The sequence below is a fragment of the Pholcus phalangioides genome, unplaced genomic scaffold (genome assembly GCF_987345545.1).
Source record: "Pholcus phalangioides strain wild (caught in Gottingen) unplaced genomic scaffold, Ppha-v1.0 ptg000003l_1, whole genome shotgun sequence".
NCBI classification, from domain to species: Eukaryota; Metazoa; Arthropoda; class Arachnida; order Araneae; family Pholcidae; genus Pholcus; species Pholcus phalangioides.
The window spans coordinates 35228373-35245762 of NW_028301596.1; the positions used below are offsets into that span (position 1 = coordinate 35228373).

The 17390-nt window shown below is 33.2% G+C and overlaps 1 protein-coding gene across 1 annotated transcript in view; it reads left to right on the forward strand.

Moving 5' to 3' along the window:
* LOC149088465 (uncharacterized) overlaps positions 1-17390 on the forward strand; it is a 51959-nt gene that overhangs the window by 27569 nt on the left and 7000 nt on the right. The window contains exons 17-18 of the mRNA XM_089247566.1: positions 1437-1502; positions 3855-4068. Coding sequence (XP_089103692.1) covers positions 1437-1502; positions 3855-4068 — 280 coding nt within the window. The remainder of the gene's footprint in view (positions 1-1436; positions 1503-3854; positions 4069-17390) is intronic.

A 17390-nucleotide genomic window follows, 5' to 3' on the forward strand; every position in this document is an offset into this window, starting at 1 on the left:
GTGCACATATTGCTATATTAATTTTTTTAATGAGAAATATGAATCAAAGTGCTCAAAGAGACGTATCAATGCATTAATCCCTCAGTGCTGTCTTATGTACCTAGTATGTACAATTAAATCACAGTATGCCGTACTTCACGTCGGCCAACCAGGGTTTTAAGCTACAGTCTCATTTTTTGCAAAATGCGAAAGAAAATCTTAATGTGAAAGAAGTAGCTACTTTTGCAAAAATGCATACAGGAGGTACGGAATGAGTAGACATCCAACCATCAATCATTACATTAGCATTGTAGCATTTTGCTAAAGCTTTTCTCCCCATTTTTGATTTTTTGCAAAATGAATTTTTTATCTAGCTTAAACCCTGCGGCCAACTGCATATCTTAATGTTTCAATGCATTATATTATTTCATGATCTCTTAGTGTTTAGTATCATTTGAAAGAGGAATAACATGGCTTTGTACAATCATAACTATTATATTATTTTCATTTATCATATTTTATTGTGAGTGATAAGCTCTTAACCAGAGGGATCCGAGATATTATTTTAAAGAGCATATTTTAGTCCTGTTTAGCTAAACTGCCCTGCGTAATTGAGTTAGTAGTCCTTTGTTACTGCCATGTGACTGGGTTATAAATCCAATGACTGGCAGCAGTAGAAGAGAAATAAACAATTACAAACACCTTTTGTGCAAAATGTCATGTCAAAATTCTTTTTTTATACCACTAAAAGTTTCTTCACATGTGTTTCTGTGTTATATAAAAATGCCATGTTTCTGACCAATAGAAAGACAAATATGTCATTATAAACAAATATGTCACTATATAGAACACATAATACAGAACATGCACAGAAACACATGCAAAGAAGTTTTTAAGTGGCATTAAAAAATTAAGAAATTTTTGCATGAACTGACATTTTGCATGAACCGCGACGATATGAAAACTTGGGAAATTAACAAATTGATCCACGATCCGGAAGATTCCCTAATTTGGAATCACTTAGGTCCTGAAGAATATAGATTTCACAGGTTCTACTGCATTTCTTCTGGAGTTTTGGTCAGGGAAATAATCAAGCAGATTTTGCTGGGAACCCTGCTATAGCATTCTTTTCCACTTAAATTTTGAAATGCTATTTATAATTTATAATCATCTGAGACTGAGTAAGTTGGGGAGGAGTTTGCTGTTAAAAAAAATATATATATATATAAATAAATAAAAAATTAATTAATTTTAATTAAATAATTTCTTTTTTAAAAAATCTTGGTGGAAAAGCTCAAATTTGAAAAAGCTAAAATTATGATGACTCCTTCGATTGATGTTCCCCAGAAAAGTTTTTCACAAAGTAGTGTGTTGTCATATATGCATATGAATCATGAATATATCAAATAGCAATGTTTTAGTTCAAAATAATTTTTAATTTCTTGTTTCAAATCTAGTTTTCATCAAGGAGAAGTTGCTTGAAGCACATATGCGAATCCATGAAGCAGCAGCTCTTAAAGCAGGTAAGAAGTGATTTTTTTTAATGTTTATATATACTACAATGTACATCTTCATTAACCATTTAGATAGCTTATGTTTAAAAATGAATTAATTGAAAGAAAGCTTCAATAACAGTCCATTAAATAATTTGCTATATGTATCACCGGTAACTATAATGCTCAAATTGATTCTTTAATGCAGTGAAACCTGTCTTAAATGGAATCGCAAAGGACCATGATTTTTTCCCTGTTAAACACAGGTTTCCGATTAATACATGTTCAATTGACATAATGAGCAAAATTAATTTTATTTCAATTACATGCAAGAATGGTGTATGTAATTGAAATAAAATAGAAATAAATAAATTGAAAATAAAGTAAATAATTTTACCCAAGATAACTAAACTTAAATCAGTGTTACTACTCAGTAACTAATTTGATTCATAGACTAAAAATGAAAAACAAGTGTATTTTTATATTTTCTTTATTGCAAACAAATTAGTGTAACTTAAGAGAAGTATTATAATATTTCAATTAAAATATACCTGTGTACATAATTGATTTTCTGTCTGTTCTATATACAAATCTGCAATTCTAGATTAATCGTCGTCAAATTTTGCATCTATACCAAATGGGGCCCGGATTGAATGATAGGCTGCTTTAAAAGTTTCTCAGAGCAGGGCAAATGCCCAAAATAGGCAAAACTATTGGACAACAATAGTTTCTGGAACTCAACAATCACTTTCGGAATGTTTACTTTTGTTACAGTGGTTCCCTAACAATACGTTTTAGACATGCATATGCCTCTATTTACAATGGCTTGTCATTTTTTCTATCCTTCCAGTAATTCAAGAATCCCTGGGTAGCAGGTGAAAGAAAATAAATAATCTTATAGTATCTATTGTGTGCGCGCACTTGAGAAAATCATTCATTCTCAACATTTTATCAAATTTTTGAAAAGACAGGATAAACTTCTCAACATCAACAGATGTTACTGGGAATATTTGGAGGGGGGGGGTGTGTCTGATCTACTCAGTGTTAATTTCTCTTCGATTTCAGACATTCTTGTTAAGACATCAAAAATAATGTTTACAGGCAAATAAGTTCGTTTCCCCCCCCCCCCTCTCCTCCCCAATTAATTTCTTCAAATCTCATGTTAGCAAATTTGCCTATCCCACTTTTAGCACACTCACTTTATTTATACATAGTATCAATAAGCTATATATTTTTCTGCAAGGACTGAAGGACAGAAACCTCCTCTAGAATACTTAAGATTGATCTTATATATGTCATCAGTTCTTCAATATATTCTCAAGGCAAAACAAAGTGTAAGGTATCTTTACTGCATGCAGCATTCTTGCGGATCAAAATCATTCAACACAAATTTGCAGATTTCAAAATTCCCCCTGTAGTACATGCAAGTACTTATACCATGTGTTTTCTTTTATATAATGAAAATTGCTCTCTCTCACCATCCCATGTTGGATCAGAATTTCTTGTTCACTTTCAGTCATGGTTTGGTTAAATGTGGCCAGTTCTTGAAATTTTTAATGAATACTAAATTTACCTGGAATTGATTCTATATAAACTTTGTCATCTATAAAAGAAAATATAAGCTCATGAAAGTAATGTTTTCTGTTTAAAAATTTTTTTAGCCTACTTTTTATTAAAATAAAATTTCAAAAGTAAAAAATATCCTAAAAATGCCCAAAAATTCCTTAAAATGTGAAAAAAATGCCCTAAAAGTGAAAAAGTATTGAAAAATGCACAAGCCATCAACATCCGGGCTCTGATCATAACAAAAAATTGCATGTCGTAAAACAATAAAATTGAAGTTGAAATAAGAAATTCTTTAATAGCCACCATATTCTCCTGACTTTGAATTTTTATCTATTCCTGTTACTCCAGAACAGTATTGACGACAAGAAGTCTGGTTTCATGTGTAATTTAAAGGGCAATCACCTAATATAAAACGTATGACAGGGTTTGAAAACTGCAAAAGATCTAGGTACCAGAACAATTTTTTAGGTGCCAAATTTTTAGCATTTTTTTCCACAAAAAAAACAGGTCAAGAATATTTTATTTCAATTTTTCCAGGACATAGTTACTGTCTTTGTTATTGATAGATAACCTGATATAAATTCTAAAATTATGCATTGTCCTTAAACTCCAGTTTAGTAACCACACATGTAAAATTTCAAGTGCCAGTCATGATTTTTATTTTCTGAGGGTTTGAAAAGCTTCAAGTGAATGAATCTAATCTTAAATTAACTAATTTAATATTGGAGTTTTTGAATAAAGGAAATTTAGACTTGTATTGCAGCATAAAAATAATTAATTTACAAGAGAAATGTTTTTCCACCTTATCTCTTTCAGAAGTGAAAAAAGTTGTAATACCTGAACCAGTAGCTCCGAAAAGTGTTACTTTGGAACCCCAAGCAACTACAGAAATTGTGAATGCTGATGAAAAAACTGAGGATACCGAAAAGATATCTGAGGGTGAACTCATTCAGTTGATCTGCAGTGCTTGTAGCCAAGGCTTTGATGATGAAGATCAGTTTGCGTCACATGATTGTGATAGCCAGTCTTTGTGAGTATTAAGATTTTCTCTGAAAGTGAATGTGCTCTAATTTACTGAAATTTACATCATTACAACAGGGTTTAAGCTACAGTTGCATTTTTCGCAAAATGTGAAAGAAAAACTTAGAATGCGAAAGTAGTAGTAGCCACTTTTGCAAAAATGCGTACATGAGGTACGAAATGAGAAGGCATCCAAAAATAAATCATTAGCATTGCAGCATTTTACTAAAGCCTTTTCTCCCATTTTAGCTTTTTTTGCTATAGACATTTTTTTATCTAGCTTAAACCTTGCATTACAAGCATGTTGAACTTGTAGTGAATCTTATTTAAACTAGTCATACTTGATAATGGGTGCTTTTGTGGGTATCACCAAAAATGGTGATGTTTATGTTATGGAACCTAATCTGAAAGCAGCTGTTCCTATGTAAAAGTGAAAAATTCTTAGTACAGTGGAACATTGGCTGACAAGCTTAATTCCTTCTGTGAACGTGCTTGTTATCCAAAACACTTGTATAGCAAATCAAACTCTCCCCATACGAAATAAAGGAAACTCTGATAATTTGATCCACAATTATTCATTCGTATAAAAGTGACATTCAATGAATAATAGAACACAGTAATACAATATATACTAGAACACAGTAATACAATATATAATAGAACACAGTAATACAATATATAATAGAACACAGTAATACAATATATAATAGAACACAGTAATACAATATATAATACAATACACTGTCCCAAAATTTATATGCTCTTGTTTTTTTGGTATAACTTTTGTAGCACATGGTCTAATGAAATGCAAATTTTTCACTGAAAAGGAAAATCATTTTTTAATAAATATAAATATAATAAAATATAAATAATAAATAAATAAAAATAATAATAAATATAAATAATAAAAATAATAATAATAAATATAAATAATAAAAATAATAATAAATATAAATAATAAAAATAATAATAAATATAAATAATAAAAATAATAATAAATATAAATAATAAAAATAATAATAAATATAAATAATAAAAATAATAATAAATATAAATAATAAAAATAATAATAAATATAAATAATAAAAATAATAATAAATATAAATAATAAAAATAATAATAAATATAAATAATAAAAATAATAATAAATATAAATAATAAAAATAATAATAAATATAAATAATAAAAAAAATATATATTTTCATAAAATAATAAAAACTGCATTTCTAATTAATTTGTTAAAATTATGCATCCCAAAAGTTTATGAAAACTGTTGAATATATGCAAATTTGAAACGCATTACCATCGACAAGGCTTGAAAATTATAAATTCAGTAAGATGGAATAAGGTCCAAGAGAATCTTTCGTTTTCAAGACAGCAAAAGCGACCCAGCTTTCTGTGAACGAGATTAACAAAATTTTGAGATTGAACTTGCAAAGTAATCCGATTGAATATTTTTCAAAGACTTTAAATTGTTGCAAAAACATAATTTATTGCATTTTAGCCAATAAGATGCCTTACCATCCAAAATCATGTCATGAAGACTTCGATATATAACTTTGCAGGATGACAGATTGATAAAAAGAATGTTGTCTACCCAGGTGATGCTTGTTTGTGTACTTGCTCTGACCTATGGTTTGAATATGTCGACAGATACGGCTTTAAGAAAAATTAAAAAAAACTGGTTTTATGGTTCATATGAACTGTCAACTAGCCCTTTCAGAGCAAGATTATCAATCACTGATAGCATTCACGAAAAGAAACACTTCTGTTTTATGAACAGTATGTAAATGTGATTTCTCTATTCTGCATGGAAAGACTGACATGGAATTATATTCTGCTCAGGGGCAATGCAGAACCTGCCTTGGGGGAATAATGGAACTTTGTCTTAATTGATTAAAAAAAATTTTTTTTTTTTTTTGTGATTTTTTTTTTTGATGGAGTCTATGAGTGCCGGGAGGAGAAGATAAGAATTTTTTTCCAGAGAGAAAGAAAGAGATAATGCTCTTATGCCTCTTATGCATTTGTTCAACGTGGTGAAAACCTATTTCATACCTACCCCCCCCCCCCCTCAGGTGAATCTCCGGATTCCAAAAATTGGCATGTCTGCACACCACTTTTCGAGAGGTTACAGTGGAAACGATGTAGCTTATGGTGACAAATGGATCAATTTTATTTTCAGCGACAAAAAGGAATGGAACTTAGATGGTCCTAGTACATATACAAATCATTGTCACCATTTTAGGGAAAAGCTTCACTCATACTTCAGCAGATATCAGGGTGGAGGTTCTGTGATGGTATGGGCTACCTCCACATTCAATGGACACACATCTTTAGTAATCCTAGATAAGAGATAGGATGCACAGAAATACATAGATACACTAGAAAATTATTGTTTGTTTTGGTTCAATTTTAGGGGGGGGGCAGAACTGGGTTTTTTTCCCAGCAAGATAATGCTCTTATGCATTTGTTCAAAGTTGTGAAATTTTAATATAGTTTTAAGTTTATTAGTGAATTTCAGAGACCATAATCTGTAAAACTTGGATAGAGCATTGAGAACTTCAAAGGAATTGCTGTTTTTAAAATTTTCCAAATCTCAGTGTTAATTTACCATCAGAAAGACGCCCCCCCCCCCCAAGTCACATTTAGGCCCAAACAAGTGATCTGAGATTGGTGTTGCCTTGCATTAACTTTGCTTTGACCTGATGATGTTAGATGTTAATGATTTTGTTTCAGACAAACACAGCCTGTGTTAGAAAAGCATAGGAAAATTAGAAATTTTTGTTTCTCCACATGCTTCACATAACATGTCTCACTCAGGCATTGCACTGCTGTCATGAACAGCGGACTGAGGTCATAAATTGACGTCATGGCTCACACAAGGCGGAATAGAAGCAGCCATGAGAGTCTAGCATTTTATTTTGGCGTTGAAATCAATTCAACTTGGATAATAATGCAGTTATTATAAATTATAAAACAATAAATGGATTAAGTACAACCAATTTTTCAGCTAGTTTTTGGACCCTTAATACCTTAGTTTTCAGTTATTTTATTTTCCTTCTAAAAATTATAAATGCCTCTTTTTAGTGCCTATTTTAGGTATTTTTAGCTGGGGTTTTTTTGCCTACCTATTTTGGACATTTTTAGTGCCTGAACTTCCGGGCTCTAGTTATTACATATTACCCATATTCCTGTCAGTATTTCTAAGTATCAGATGTGTAATTAATCACTAAAACACTAAAAAGTATTTTACTCTTTCCTAGCATTATTCTGCACCAAACCTTATCTAATAATGCAAAAATAGAACTAAAAAGTTACTGGTAAAATTAATTCAGGATATAAAGGGTTAAACAGTTAGAAATCAAATCCAATCTTAACATTTATTGTATCCGGGTAATATCTTGTATTCTTTCACAAAGTCATGGGAATTTCTTTAACAACAAAGAAATTAATCAAAATAGTTACATTCACTACTCATAGATGGCTCTGAAATGAATTCGTCACAGATCACAGTGGGAGCAGTCGCCCCCCAAAAACAAATACAATAGAAAATGATGGTCTTGACCCGTAAAATGCGGGATGTATATTCACCATACACCCTTTGTTCAGACTAATTTGCCCTCCGCAGCTGTGATGAATGGCTAGTAAGTGTTCTGTTTGTACCAAAAGTAACTATTCTTACTTTGAAATTTCTTGTTATTTAAAAAAGTTAACTTTCCTCTATTTCTGTGAAAACTGCATTGACAAAGCTTTTCAATCCATTTAATGTTTATTTTTTCTGATAAACTTTTGGATCACTTGGCAGATGGCAGTGAACACCTGTTGCGATCAGGAAAAACAAAAATCTGCACTGTTTTAAAAGCTAAAGATGTTAAATCTCTACCCGTTGAAAGACTATACAATAACATGTTTATTGATGACAAAATTTATGAACATTAGTTTCCTTTTTCTTAATTGTACAAATGCTGACAACTTTGAATGAAAATTATAAGCATAAACTCAAATAATATCAGTTAAAATTAATTAAGCAAAAATGTGTATGTGTGTTGTTACACTTCAATTTTTAAATTTTAAAAATTCCTCAGAAGATACCAACCAACCCCAAAGCAGAATGTTTTGCGTTAATCTGCAACGAACCCTCAGCTGACTGGAAATAATTCTGTAGTGAAAATTCCCATAACAGTGTTTTCTACACCTTTCTAAAAATTCTTCCAGATTGTTCTGCAGTAGCACTAATTGTTCTATGATGTATGTCACAGATTTCGGCAGTCTGCTTTGGGGCCAACTAAAAACTATTTTCACGCTCTATTAAATTTACTAATTGTGTGCTCTGTAACAGGATATCTCAATTTGGATTGAATACTTTTAATATTTCAAGCCATTTCAAATAAGATTTTTTTTGTTTTTAACATTTTTGGATGTAATAGGACGTAGTATAAGGTTCTTATTTTTATTATTTTACACATAAATTAATACAGTAAAACCTCATGAAGTCTTCACCTCATGTTATCGAAAAATTATAACGGCTTAAGCAGAGTGACGACTTAAGCGAAGTGCATCATTTTAATTGTGTGACATTGGGTATAACAAATTGTATAAATTCAAAGTAATATAACATTTATTAAAATATGAATTAAAATTACAATATATTATTAAAATTTATAGGTTGCAGAAGAAAAAAATTGAAATTTTTACCTTTTTAGAGCTCCTGTTGCTTAACTGATTGTGTTAAAATGTACTGCACACTTTGGTTTATACTAGTAATTTTTATTTTAGACCAATCAGAGCAACTGTTAGAATAGTTAGCTTTTCTTCACAACGGAACTACTGCACATTAATTTTACACATACACATGAAATTTAATTTTAGTGTTTTAATTATTTATCAGTAGTTCATGAAACAACTACAAGGTAATCTTGGTAAAATTTATCATGGTACTCTTTCACATACTAACTGTAAGGTAATCTCGAACACAGTCTACTTTGAGGAACGTGGGGAGGCTGCCCTGGATAGAGAAAAGTACACATAAGACCTCATTTTGGAAAAAGTGTTTGGTCTTTCAACAAAGACAATTTGTTAAAATTTGAAGCCATTAATTAGTGGGGCCCATGCAGAAATCATGTCTAGCTTGAACAGTCCCTAATATTTCAAAAATTTTAGTCTGCAAATGAACTTCCCCAGCGTTAATTTCCGTTACTTAAACTGTGCCGTTTTGGTACATAAGGCTTTTATGATGACTTCTAAGCATACGGCAATGCTGTTAACAAGCTATTATTTTTTTAAAGGAAGCCATAGAAATCATCTGTTAGAAATTAGCGACAAGTAAACAAGGGTTTAATAACATTGCTGTCTATAAAAGCTGGACAGGTCTGAAGAAAAATGACAACCAGAGTGACGACTTAACAAGGTTTTACTGTATTTTTTTTTAAAATATGATAAAAATACAGTCGGACCCGCTTATAACACACAAATATTAAAAATTTTCATATATAATGAAGTTTTTCTATGCAAAAGTTGGCCTATAATGAATGTATATTTTTCTTTGTTCTGTTGAATCCTTAACAGATCCCTGCTATAGAGCATCCTATGTCTCCCCTAAAGTTAAATCACGTTTTTCTTGCCGAAAAACTTTTAAGGAAGGAAAGATTAAGGTTATTTGTTTCCGAGAATCCAACCTTCAAAACAACTTGTGCACATTTGCCCATCATTAGCTAGATTTGAATGCTGGTTGTAGTGGAGTTATTGTGCAAGAGTTAATTTTGAATGTGCAATTGCAAAACACTAACCATTGCTTCGAAAATTAAAGCTATATACAGAAATGCTGTCTAATTTATCTGGGTCCGGGAACCCAGGGTATTCAAAAAATCTGGGTCCCTTTTGGTGAAAATGGGTCCCTCTTGAAAAAAATTTATGGTCACCTGCCTAATATCGTGCAGGGCCCCCGCGAGCACGCAGAAGTGCCGCAACACGACGTGCCATGGACTCGACTAATGTCTGAAGTAGTGCTGGAGGTAATTGACACCATGAATCCTGCAGGGCTATCCTTAAATCCGTAGGAGTAAGAGGGGGTGGAGATCTCTTTTGAACAGCACGTTGCAAGGCATCCCAGATATGTTCAATAATGTTCATGTCTGGGGATTTAGGTGGCCAGCGGAAGTGTCTGAAGTCAGAAGAGTGTTCCTGGAGCCACTTTGTAGCAATTCTGGACGTATGGGGTGTCACATTGTCCTGCTGAATGCGCAATGGACATGAATGGGTGCAGGTGATCATACAGGATGCTTACGTACCTGTCACCTGTCAGAATTGTATCTAGACGTCTAGACGTATCAGGGGTCCCATATCACGCCAACTGCACACGCCCCATACCATCACAGAACCTCCACCAGCTTGAACAGTCCCCTGTTGGCATGTAGGGTCCATGGATTCATGAGGTTGTCTCCATACCTGTACACGTCCATCAGCTCGAAGCAATTGGAACCGAGACTCGTCAGACCAGGCAACGTGTTTCCAGTCCTCAACAGTCCAATGTCGGTGTTGTCGGGCCCAGGCGAGGCGTAAAGCTTTGTGTCGTGCAGTCATCTAGGGTACACGATTGGGCGTTCGTTTGTTAAAATTTCTCCGGATTTTGGCAGAAAATTAGATTTTACGCGAGCTTTCATGTTGTCGTCAATGATTACTGTTGCCGTTAGGGAAAAAAACCCATAGATGATAGCCGTAGTCATTTCCATCAAGCAGCCGTAAAAAAAAGGTCTCTGTGACCGCATTTAAGCAACTGGCAAAGACGCGACTTCGTTTTCGTAGCGTTTATCGGCAATCATTTATCAGGGGCATGACCTTGGTTGCCAAAATTCCTGTATAATCGTTATTATATTCCATTAACAGCTGTGCGGTAAACATGCTTTTTTTCGTCCGTAGCTTTGTAATTTGAATTTTTTTAAATTGTTTCCTCCGATTAAACATCTTCAGAAAGAAAATATAAAACTTTAAGCTATATACAGCTAAATATAAAGCTTTTAAGAATTCATATACCCAAGATTATCAATCACTGATAGCATCCACGGAAGGAAACACTTATACTTTATGAACAGTATGTAGATGTAATTTCTTTATTCTGCATGGAAAGACTGATGTGGAATTATATTCTTCTCAGGGGCAATGCAGAACCTGCCTTGGGGGGAAGAATGTAACTTTTTCTTAATTTATTAAAATAATTGTTTTCATTTTTTTTTTTTATGAACTTTTTTTTTGATCGAGTCTATGAGTGTCGGGGGGGGGATGGTACCTCCCGGGAGGATCTCTGGATTTCAAAAGTTGGCACGTCTGCATTCAAATTAAATTTAAATTTTTTTCCAAATATATTAGTTTAATCTTTATTTTAAGAGTACTTAGAATATTGAAAATGCTTGTCGTGTATGTAAAAAAAATTATGCTTGAGTGAAATTCCCTTGAACGTATCATAGTATTATTTTCAAAACCGATACGTATATAACAAATAGTTTGTAAAATTAATTGTATATGTAAAATTAATGTGCAATAGAGATTTTCTATTACGAAGGAAAGCTACCTATTCTCCCCAAAGCAGAATGCGCCAAAATCTGCGACGTACATCGCAGAACAATTAGCGCTACTGCAGAACAATTTGGAAGAATTTAAGAAAAAGTGCAAAAAAGCACTATTACATGTATGGAAGTTTATACTACAGAACATTTCCAGTCAGGAGGGCTCGTTGCAGAACAGTGCTAAATATTCTGCTTTGGGGCCTATTCTAACAGTTGCTCTGTTAGTCTAAATTAAAAATTGCTAGTATATAAATCAAAGTGTATAGTACATTTTACCACAATAATAATAAAAGAGATAAAAAGATAAAAAATTGCTATTATTTTTTCTTTCGCAATCTGTAAATTTTATTAACATTGTTATTTTGATTCATACTTTAATAAATTTCATATTACTTTAAATTTATACGATTTTCAAAACATTGCACATTAAAACTGATGGCACTCCGCTTAATTTTTCGATAACTTGAGGTGACGACTTATTGAGGTTTTACTGTATATGAAAGCTATTTAAGACCCCTAATATAAGTTATCATTTCAAAATTCAAATTAAAGGTGAATAAATATTGAATTTAAGTCTCTAAAACCTGATTTAACTATTTAAGAGGTTTTAAAATTTTCCTTATTTTCATTATAACCCTCCCATTAGAAATCACTAAACCTTCTAGAAATCGCCACCTTTTCAAGAATTTTTTTCCTGATTACGAGCTGATATGTAAATGCCCCCCTCATTCACATCCAGTTCCATGGTTTTCCCCAAGGACACAACCTCTTTGACACCTGAATGGTCATGGGCCAACCTTTCAGTCACTTCCAATAATGCCATCAGCTCAGACGTTTTCTCCAAGCAGAGTTAAAGGTTCTTATGGTGACCCCCATCCCAGGTTATATTAATAATTTTGATGCAGTACACAATATTAAAATGATTTTTCCAAAACTCTTGGAGGGTAAGGTTTGTTCCATCAGTCATCTCGAAGCATCACTGAAATAGTGCTTCAGTGCTAGGTAGTGCTTCAGTGATAAAGTGAAACTAAATAAACAAAGTGCAAAAGTTCTGTTCCTTAATCAAATCAAAATTTGTTCAGAATTTTTGCTGATTATACGAATTGCTTGTTAATCGAAACACTCCTAGCCAAAGTTCACTGTATACAACTGCTATGTAAGCTAATTTCAAAGATCTTGCTTATCACATATACTTCTCAAATCACCAAGGAGGTATTTTCAAGAAAACTTGACTGTGTTTGTTTGATTAATCAATTAAAGACTTTTGATTAACTAGTTTTTAATCTAAAAATTTTAATTAATTCCTAGCCTTAATTCTTAACTCAAGCTCAATTTCTGCAACATTGTAACCACACTTATGTGTGCTTGAAGTTTTGTTTTCTTTAAATTCTGCTTGGTGAAAACTGGGGGATAATTGCATTATTGAACGTTATTGAACGTGACTTAGAAGGGCTAGCTCATGAACTGGAGCCAACATTTGTCTAAGAGATTGTGTCCTTGGAGAAGACCATGGAACTGGAAGTAAATGAAAATTACATTGAAGAACTAGTGGAACAACATGGCCACAGGAGTTGACCAAAACAGATGAACCAATGGATCTCCATTGCACACAACAGCAAGAGCTTATGGAGGGGTTTCTCCTTTGATGAAGAGAAAAGTGAGGAGTTCTCTTCTAACTTCAAATAAGATTAGAGAAATGTGTATAAGGTGGGAATCTGTGCAAAATTTTGTAAAAAAGACCCAACCAAATAATGCTGCAGTAATATGTGAGCAACAAATCTGTCCAACGGCAATGCAATATATATACAGTAGACTCTTGGTAACTCGACACCCAAAAAGTATCGATAAACATGTTGACTTAAGCGGATGTCGAGTTAGTGGGGTTTCACTCTAAATTTTTGTCCGATCGTTTTCGTGTATGTAATTATATACATTCTAACAATTGTATTAAATAAAATGCTAATTCTCATTAATTTTAATTTGGGGTTTTAAAATAAAATCAAAAAATGTATAAAAAAAATTTACCTCGTGAAAAATAATCAAGTACATTTGCTTATTTTTCTTTCGGAAGAGAACAAAAAATTTTCTACACTATTCAGTTTATACCGCGATTGTTCGGCTTTTTCCTGACTGTGTAGGAAGTGATGTATCACATATAGAGTTTTTAGTGCATCATGGAGATATGGTGCAGATACTTATTCATCTGAACTTTCTGATTCTATTTCTTTGAAACATGAAGAACTTGCTTTGGGTGATTGATTCTAGAATATCGTCTTCTAAAAGTCCTGAAGTTACAAGATCAGAGTCACAAATTCATCATCGATACAATCACCCATAGTGCTATTTATGCTTTCTTCACACTTAATCTGGGATGAATCTTTAGGAGAAATAATCTTTTTATTTTAATTAATTAATTTTCTTTGGAGAAATAACAGTAAAGACTCAGAACAAAAACCAACATCAGGGGTGGGAACTCTGCGCCAATACTAATATTTTGCGCCATCCTGCTCCAATAGCGTATTTTCGCATTTTTCTGCGCCAAATATCGAATTTTGATTCAGTATGCCCGGAATTTCGGAAAGGATGCCAAAAATGTTGTGTTCTTGCTAGCCACGAAACGTTTCTTTACGAGAAGAGCGTGTTTTATTCCACTATACTTAAACTATCGCCTTAAACTATCGGCCCCTGATCGGGCTTTCCATCGCGAAACCCCGATATTGTCCGTGTGATCGTGGAACTGAAGATGGTTTGCAATGCCTTTCAGCTTTAAAGTGCAAATTCGAGTGTTTCTGTTTAAAAAAAAAGTCGTCACTGGAAGCAGCAGAAATTACTGTAGTCGATTGTCATTGTGTTAAATCCCGATGTTTCGTGAAAAAAAAATTTCATTCCGGTAGTAAAAAGCGCATGTTCGCCGAATTACAAATGTTAGTTTAGAAACTTTAGAAAATAGTTTAGAAAATAACGAGCGTTAAATCGCCAATGGTGCCGAATAACGAGCGTTAAATCGCCAATGGTGCCGAATAACGAGCGTTAAATCGCCAATGTTGCCGAATAACGAGCGTTAAATCGCCAATGTGCTGAATTACGAGCGGTAAATCGTCAATCTCGCCAAATATCGAGTATCAGATCGCCAATCTCGCCAGATAATGAGTGCTGAATCGCCAAACATCGAGTTGATTCTTCCGAAATTCTCTCCCATTTTGCAACAATTTCTTTCCAAGTATAAAAAAATTTAAAACTTAAAAATTTTTTTTAGCTCATTTGAAGTGCTGCTGTTCAAGGCAGCAAATAGTGCCCTTAGTAAGCAAAAATCATCTTAAATAGACTGGTGCAAAAAATTTTATGACGGCTGCTCTTTCAAACAAGGTGTCAAAAGCCTAAAACACCAAAAACCAAAAATCAAGCTGACGAAAAGATGTTTGATAACAAAAGACAGTGCAGTTTTATTTTGAAAAGGGTTGAGGGTTAACGAAAATATTCTTGTTAATTTCACTGCTCCAATTTATAAATATCTGCTCAGAATCCCATATTTTGCTGCTCCAAATCCTGAATTTTGCTGCTCCGAAATGGACTTAGTCACTTCCCACCCCTGCAACATAATGGCACTCGTGCCTGAGTTCCATGCAGAATCAATCAGTTCAACTGCATCTCGAATAGAAATTTTTGCGTCCATTCTAACATCCACAAATTCACAAATTTTTTGTAAAAAGTTTTCATACTTAGGATAATTCCTAATTTCCTTGATTGAGATTTTTTGTGAAATTTTTTGTTTTCTCTTGAATTATTGGTCCTGATAATGGGATTGAGGGATTTGAACCACAAAAGAGTTGCTTCCTCTACATCACTGAATTCTGATTTCTTATGCGTTTTCTGCTTGGTTCATAAGGAGATTCAAATGCTGAAAAAAAAATTTCCCTCATTTTTAGCAAATGTTGAAATGGGTTCTGTGCAACTCCATATTCTTCGACGAGTTCACTGAGTTTTTCCTGATTCTAGTTTTTTGAAAACTTCAACTTTTGATTTTAAAGTTTAAGTATGAAGTTTGTGTGGAGCCATTTCATTCACGGCCGTCGATACTCACAATGATAACCAAATGACATATTCAGTGTCTAACCAGGCTCTAGTTCTTTTTCTTTTACTCCTTTTCCAAGAAATCATAAAACCAAGTTCTGCCAAAAGCATTCTTCGCAACAGACGATATCAAAACTTACAGCAGATAGGATGCTGACAATTTCAACGTCCAATAGAGATCACACCAGACTTTAGGGATCATCCACACTTCTTTTGACCATGAAAAGAAAGACCTCTCCTGGAAACGCCACTAAAATGATAGGCTGGCCAAGAGGCTTCAAACATTCATTCTTCACATGCACTTGCCCCCCCCCCCCCCCACCAGTGCAAAGAAGGGACCCATCATATAGAACAAAAAAACAAATTATTATTAAAGTACCGACGGACAACATCAAAAAATTCATAGAATGGTAAAGCATGGGCAATTGTAAAAACCAGTCGTAGTAAAGGGACAAAAGTCGTAGTCTACTTAAGTGGAGTTAAGCCAAGCAGTCGAGTTAGAGAGTTTTCCCTTCATTGAAATTAGTATTGGACCAACCAAGGAAATAATAGACGTCAAGTTATCCGGATAGTCGAGTTATTCACTTGTCGAGTTACAGAGAGTATACTGTATTTCCCATTTCTGGGGAATACTACAAAGGAAGCGAAAGCAAGTGTCATTGGATAGGTCCTTTTTCAAATTCACACAAATGAAGAAAACAGCTGAGTAAGTCAGACACTAGTGAGTCAGTGAATCGTCCTACAGAAGATAGTTCAGCTCTCTCTTATTATTTAGAGTCAGTTAGGTAAATTTGTAAGCATTATCATATTGTATGTTTGTTTATAGCGCTATTATATTATCTATATATAAAATTGATTTTCTGTGTGTGAGTGTTATACACATCTACAGTTTTATATATAGATCGATCGTCAACACATACAAAATTTTACATATATACAGAATGGGACCCGACTTGAGTGATAGGTTACTTTAAATGTTTGTCAGACATGGGCAAATGTCCGAAATGAACGAAAAACTGTCAGGCAACAATGGTTTCTTTGCCTCAAAAATCACTTTTGAAATGGTTACTTTTGTTACCGTGGTTCCCTACCAATGCGTTTCAGACATGTATATACCTTTACAGTCGTTTGCCATTTTTTTAATCCTGTCAGTATATGTATAATAGTTTCTGCCTTTATAATGGCTTGTCACTTTTCCAATCCTCCCAGCGATTGAAGAAAGCCTGGGCAGTGCAGAGTATTATAACCAGTTTATTATAAGATTACACTGTCCAAAAAGTTTGTAGACTCATTTTTTCTGTATAACTTTTGCATAATGTGGTGTAAAGATTTTTTTTTTAAATTTTTCCACATAAAAGGAAAAACATTTTTTCAACAGTATAAAAATGATCTTTATAGAGCATTTTTCATAAAATAAAAATTGTATTTATAATTGTCAATTTGTTAAAATGCGTGTCCCAAACGTTTATGGAATAATCAAATGCATTATAATTTCTGACAAGCGTGTGTAAATCAATAACTGACAATTTTTCAGTTATTTCTAATGACATCAAACAAGTAATCTTCCATTGAAAGAACTAAACTTAGTAGGAGTTGTGGGTCCAAATTATACTGTTCAGTTTCTGTGGTATGTTTCGAGGTGTTCACAGAGCTGAACTTTTGCCTATTGGAGTAGACTTAATGAGTATATTGCTGAGACCTG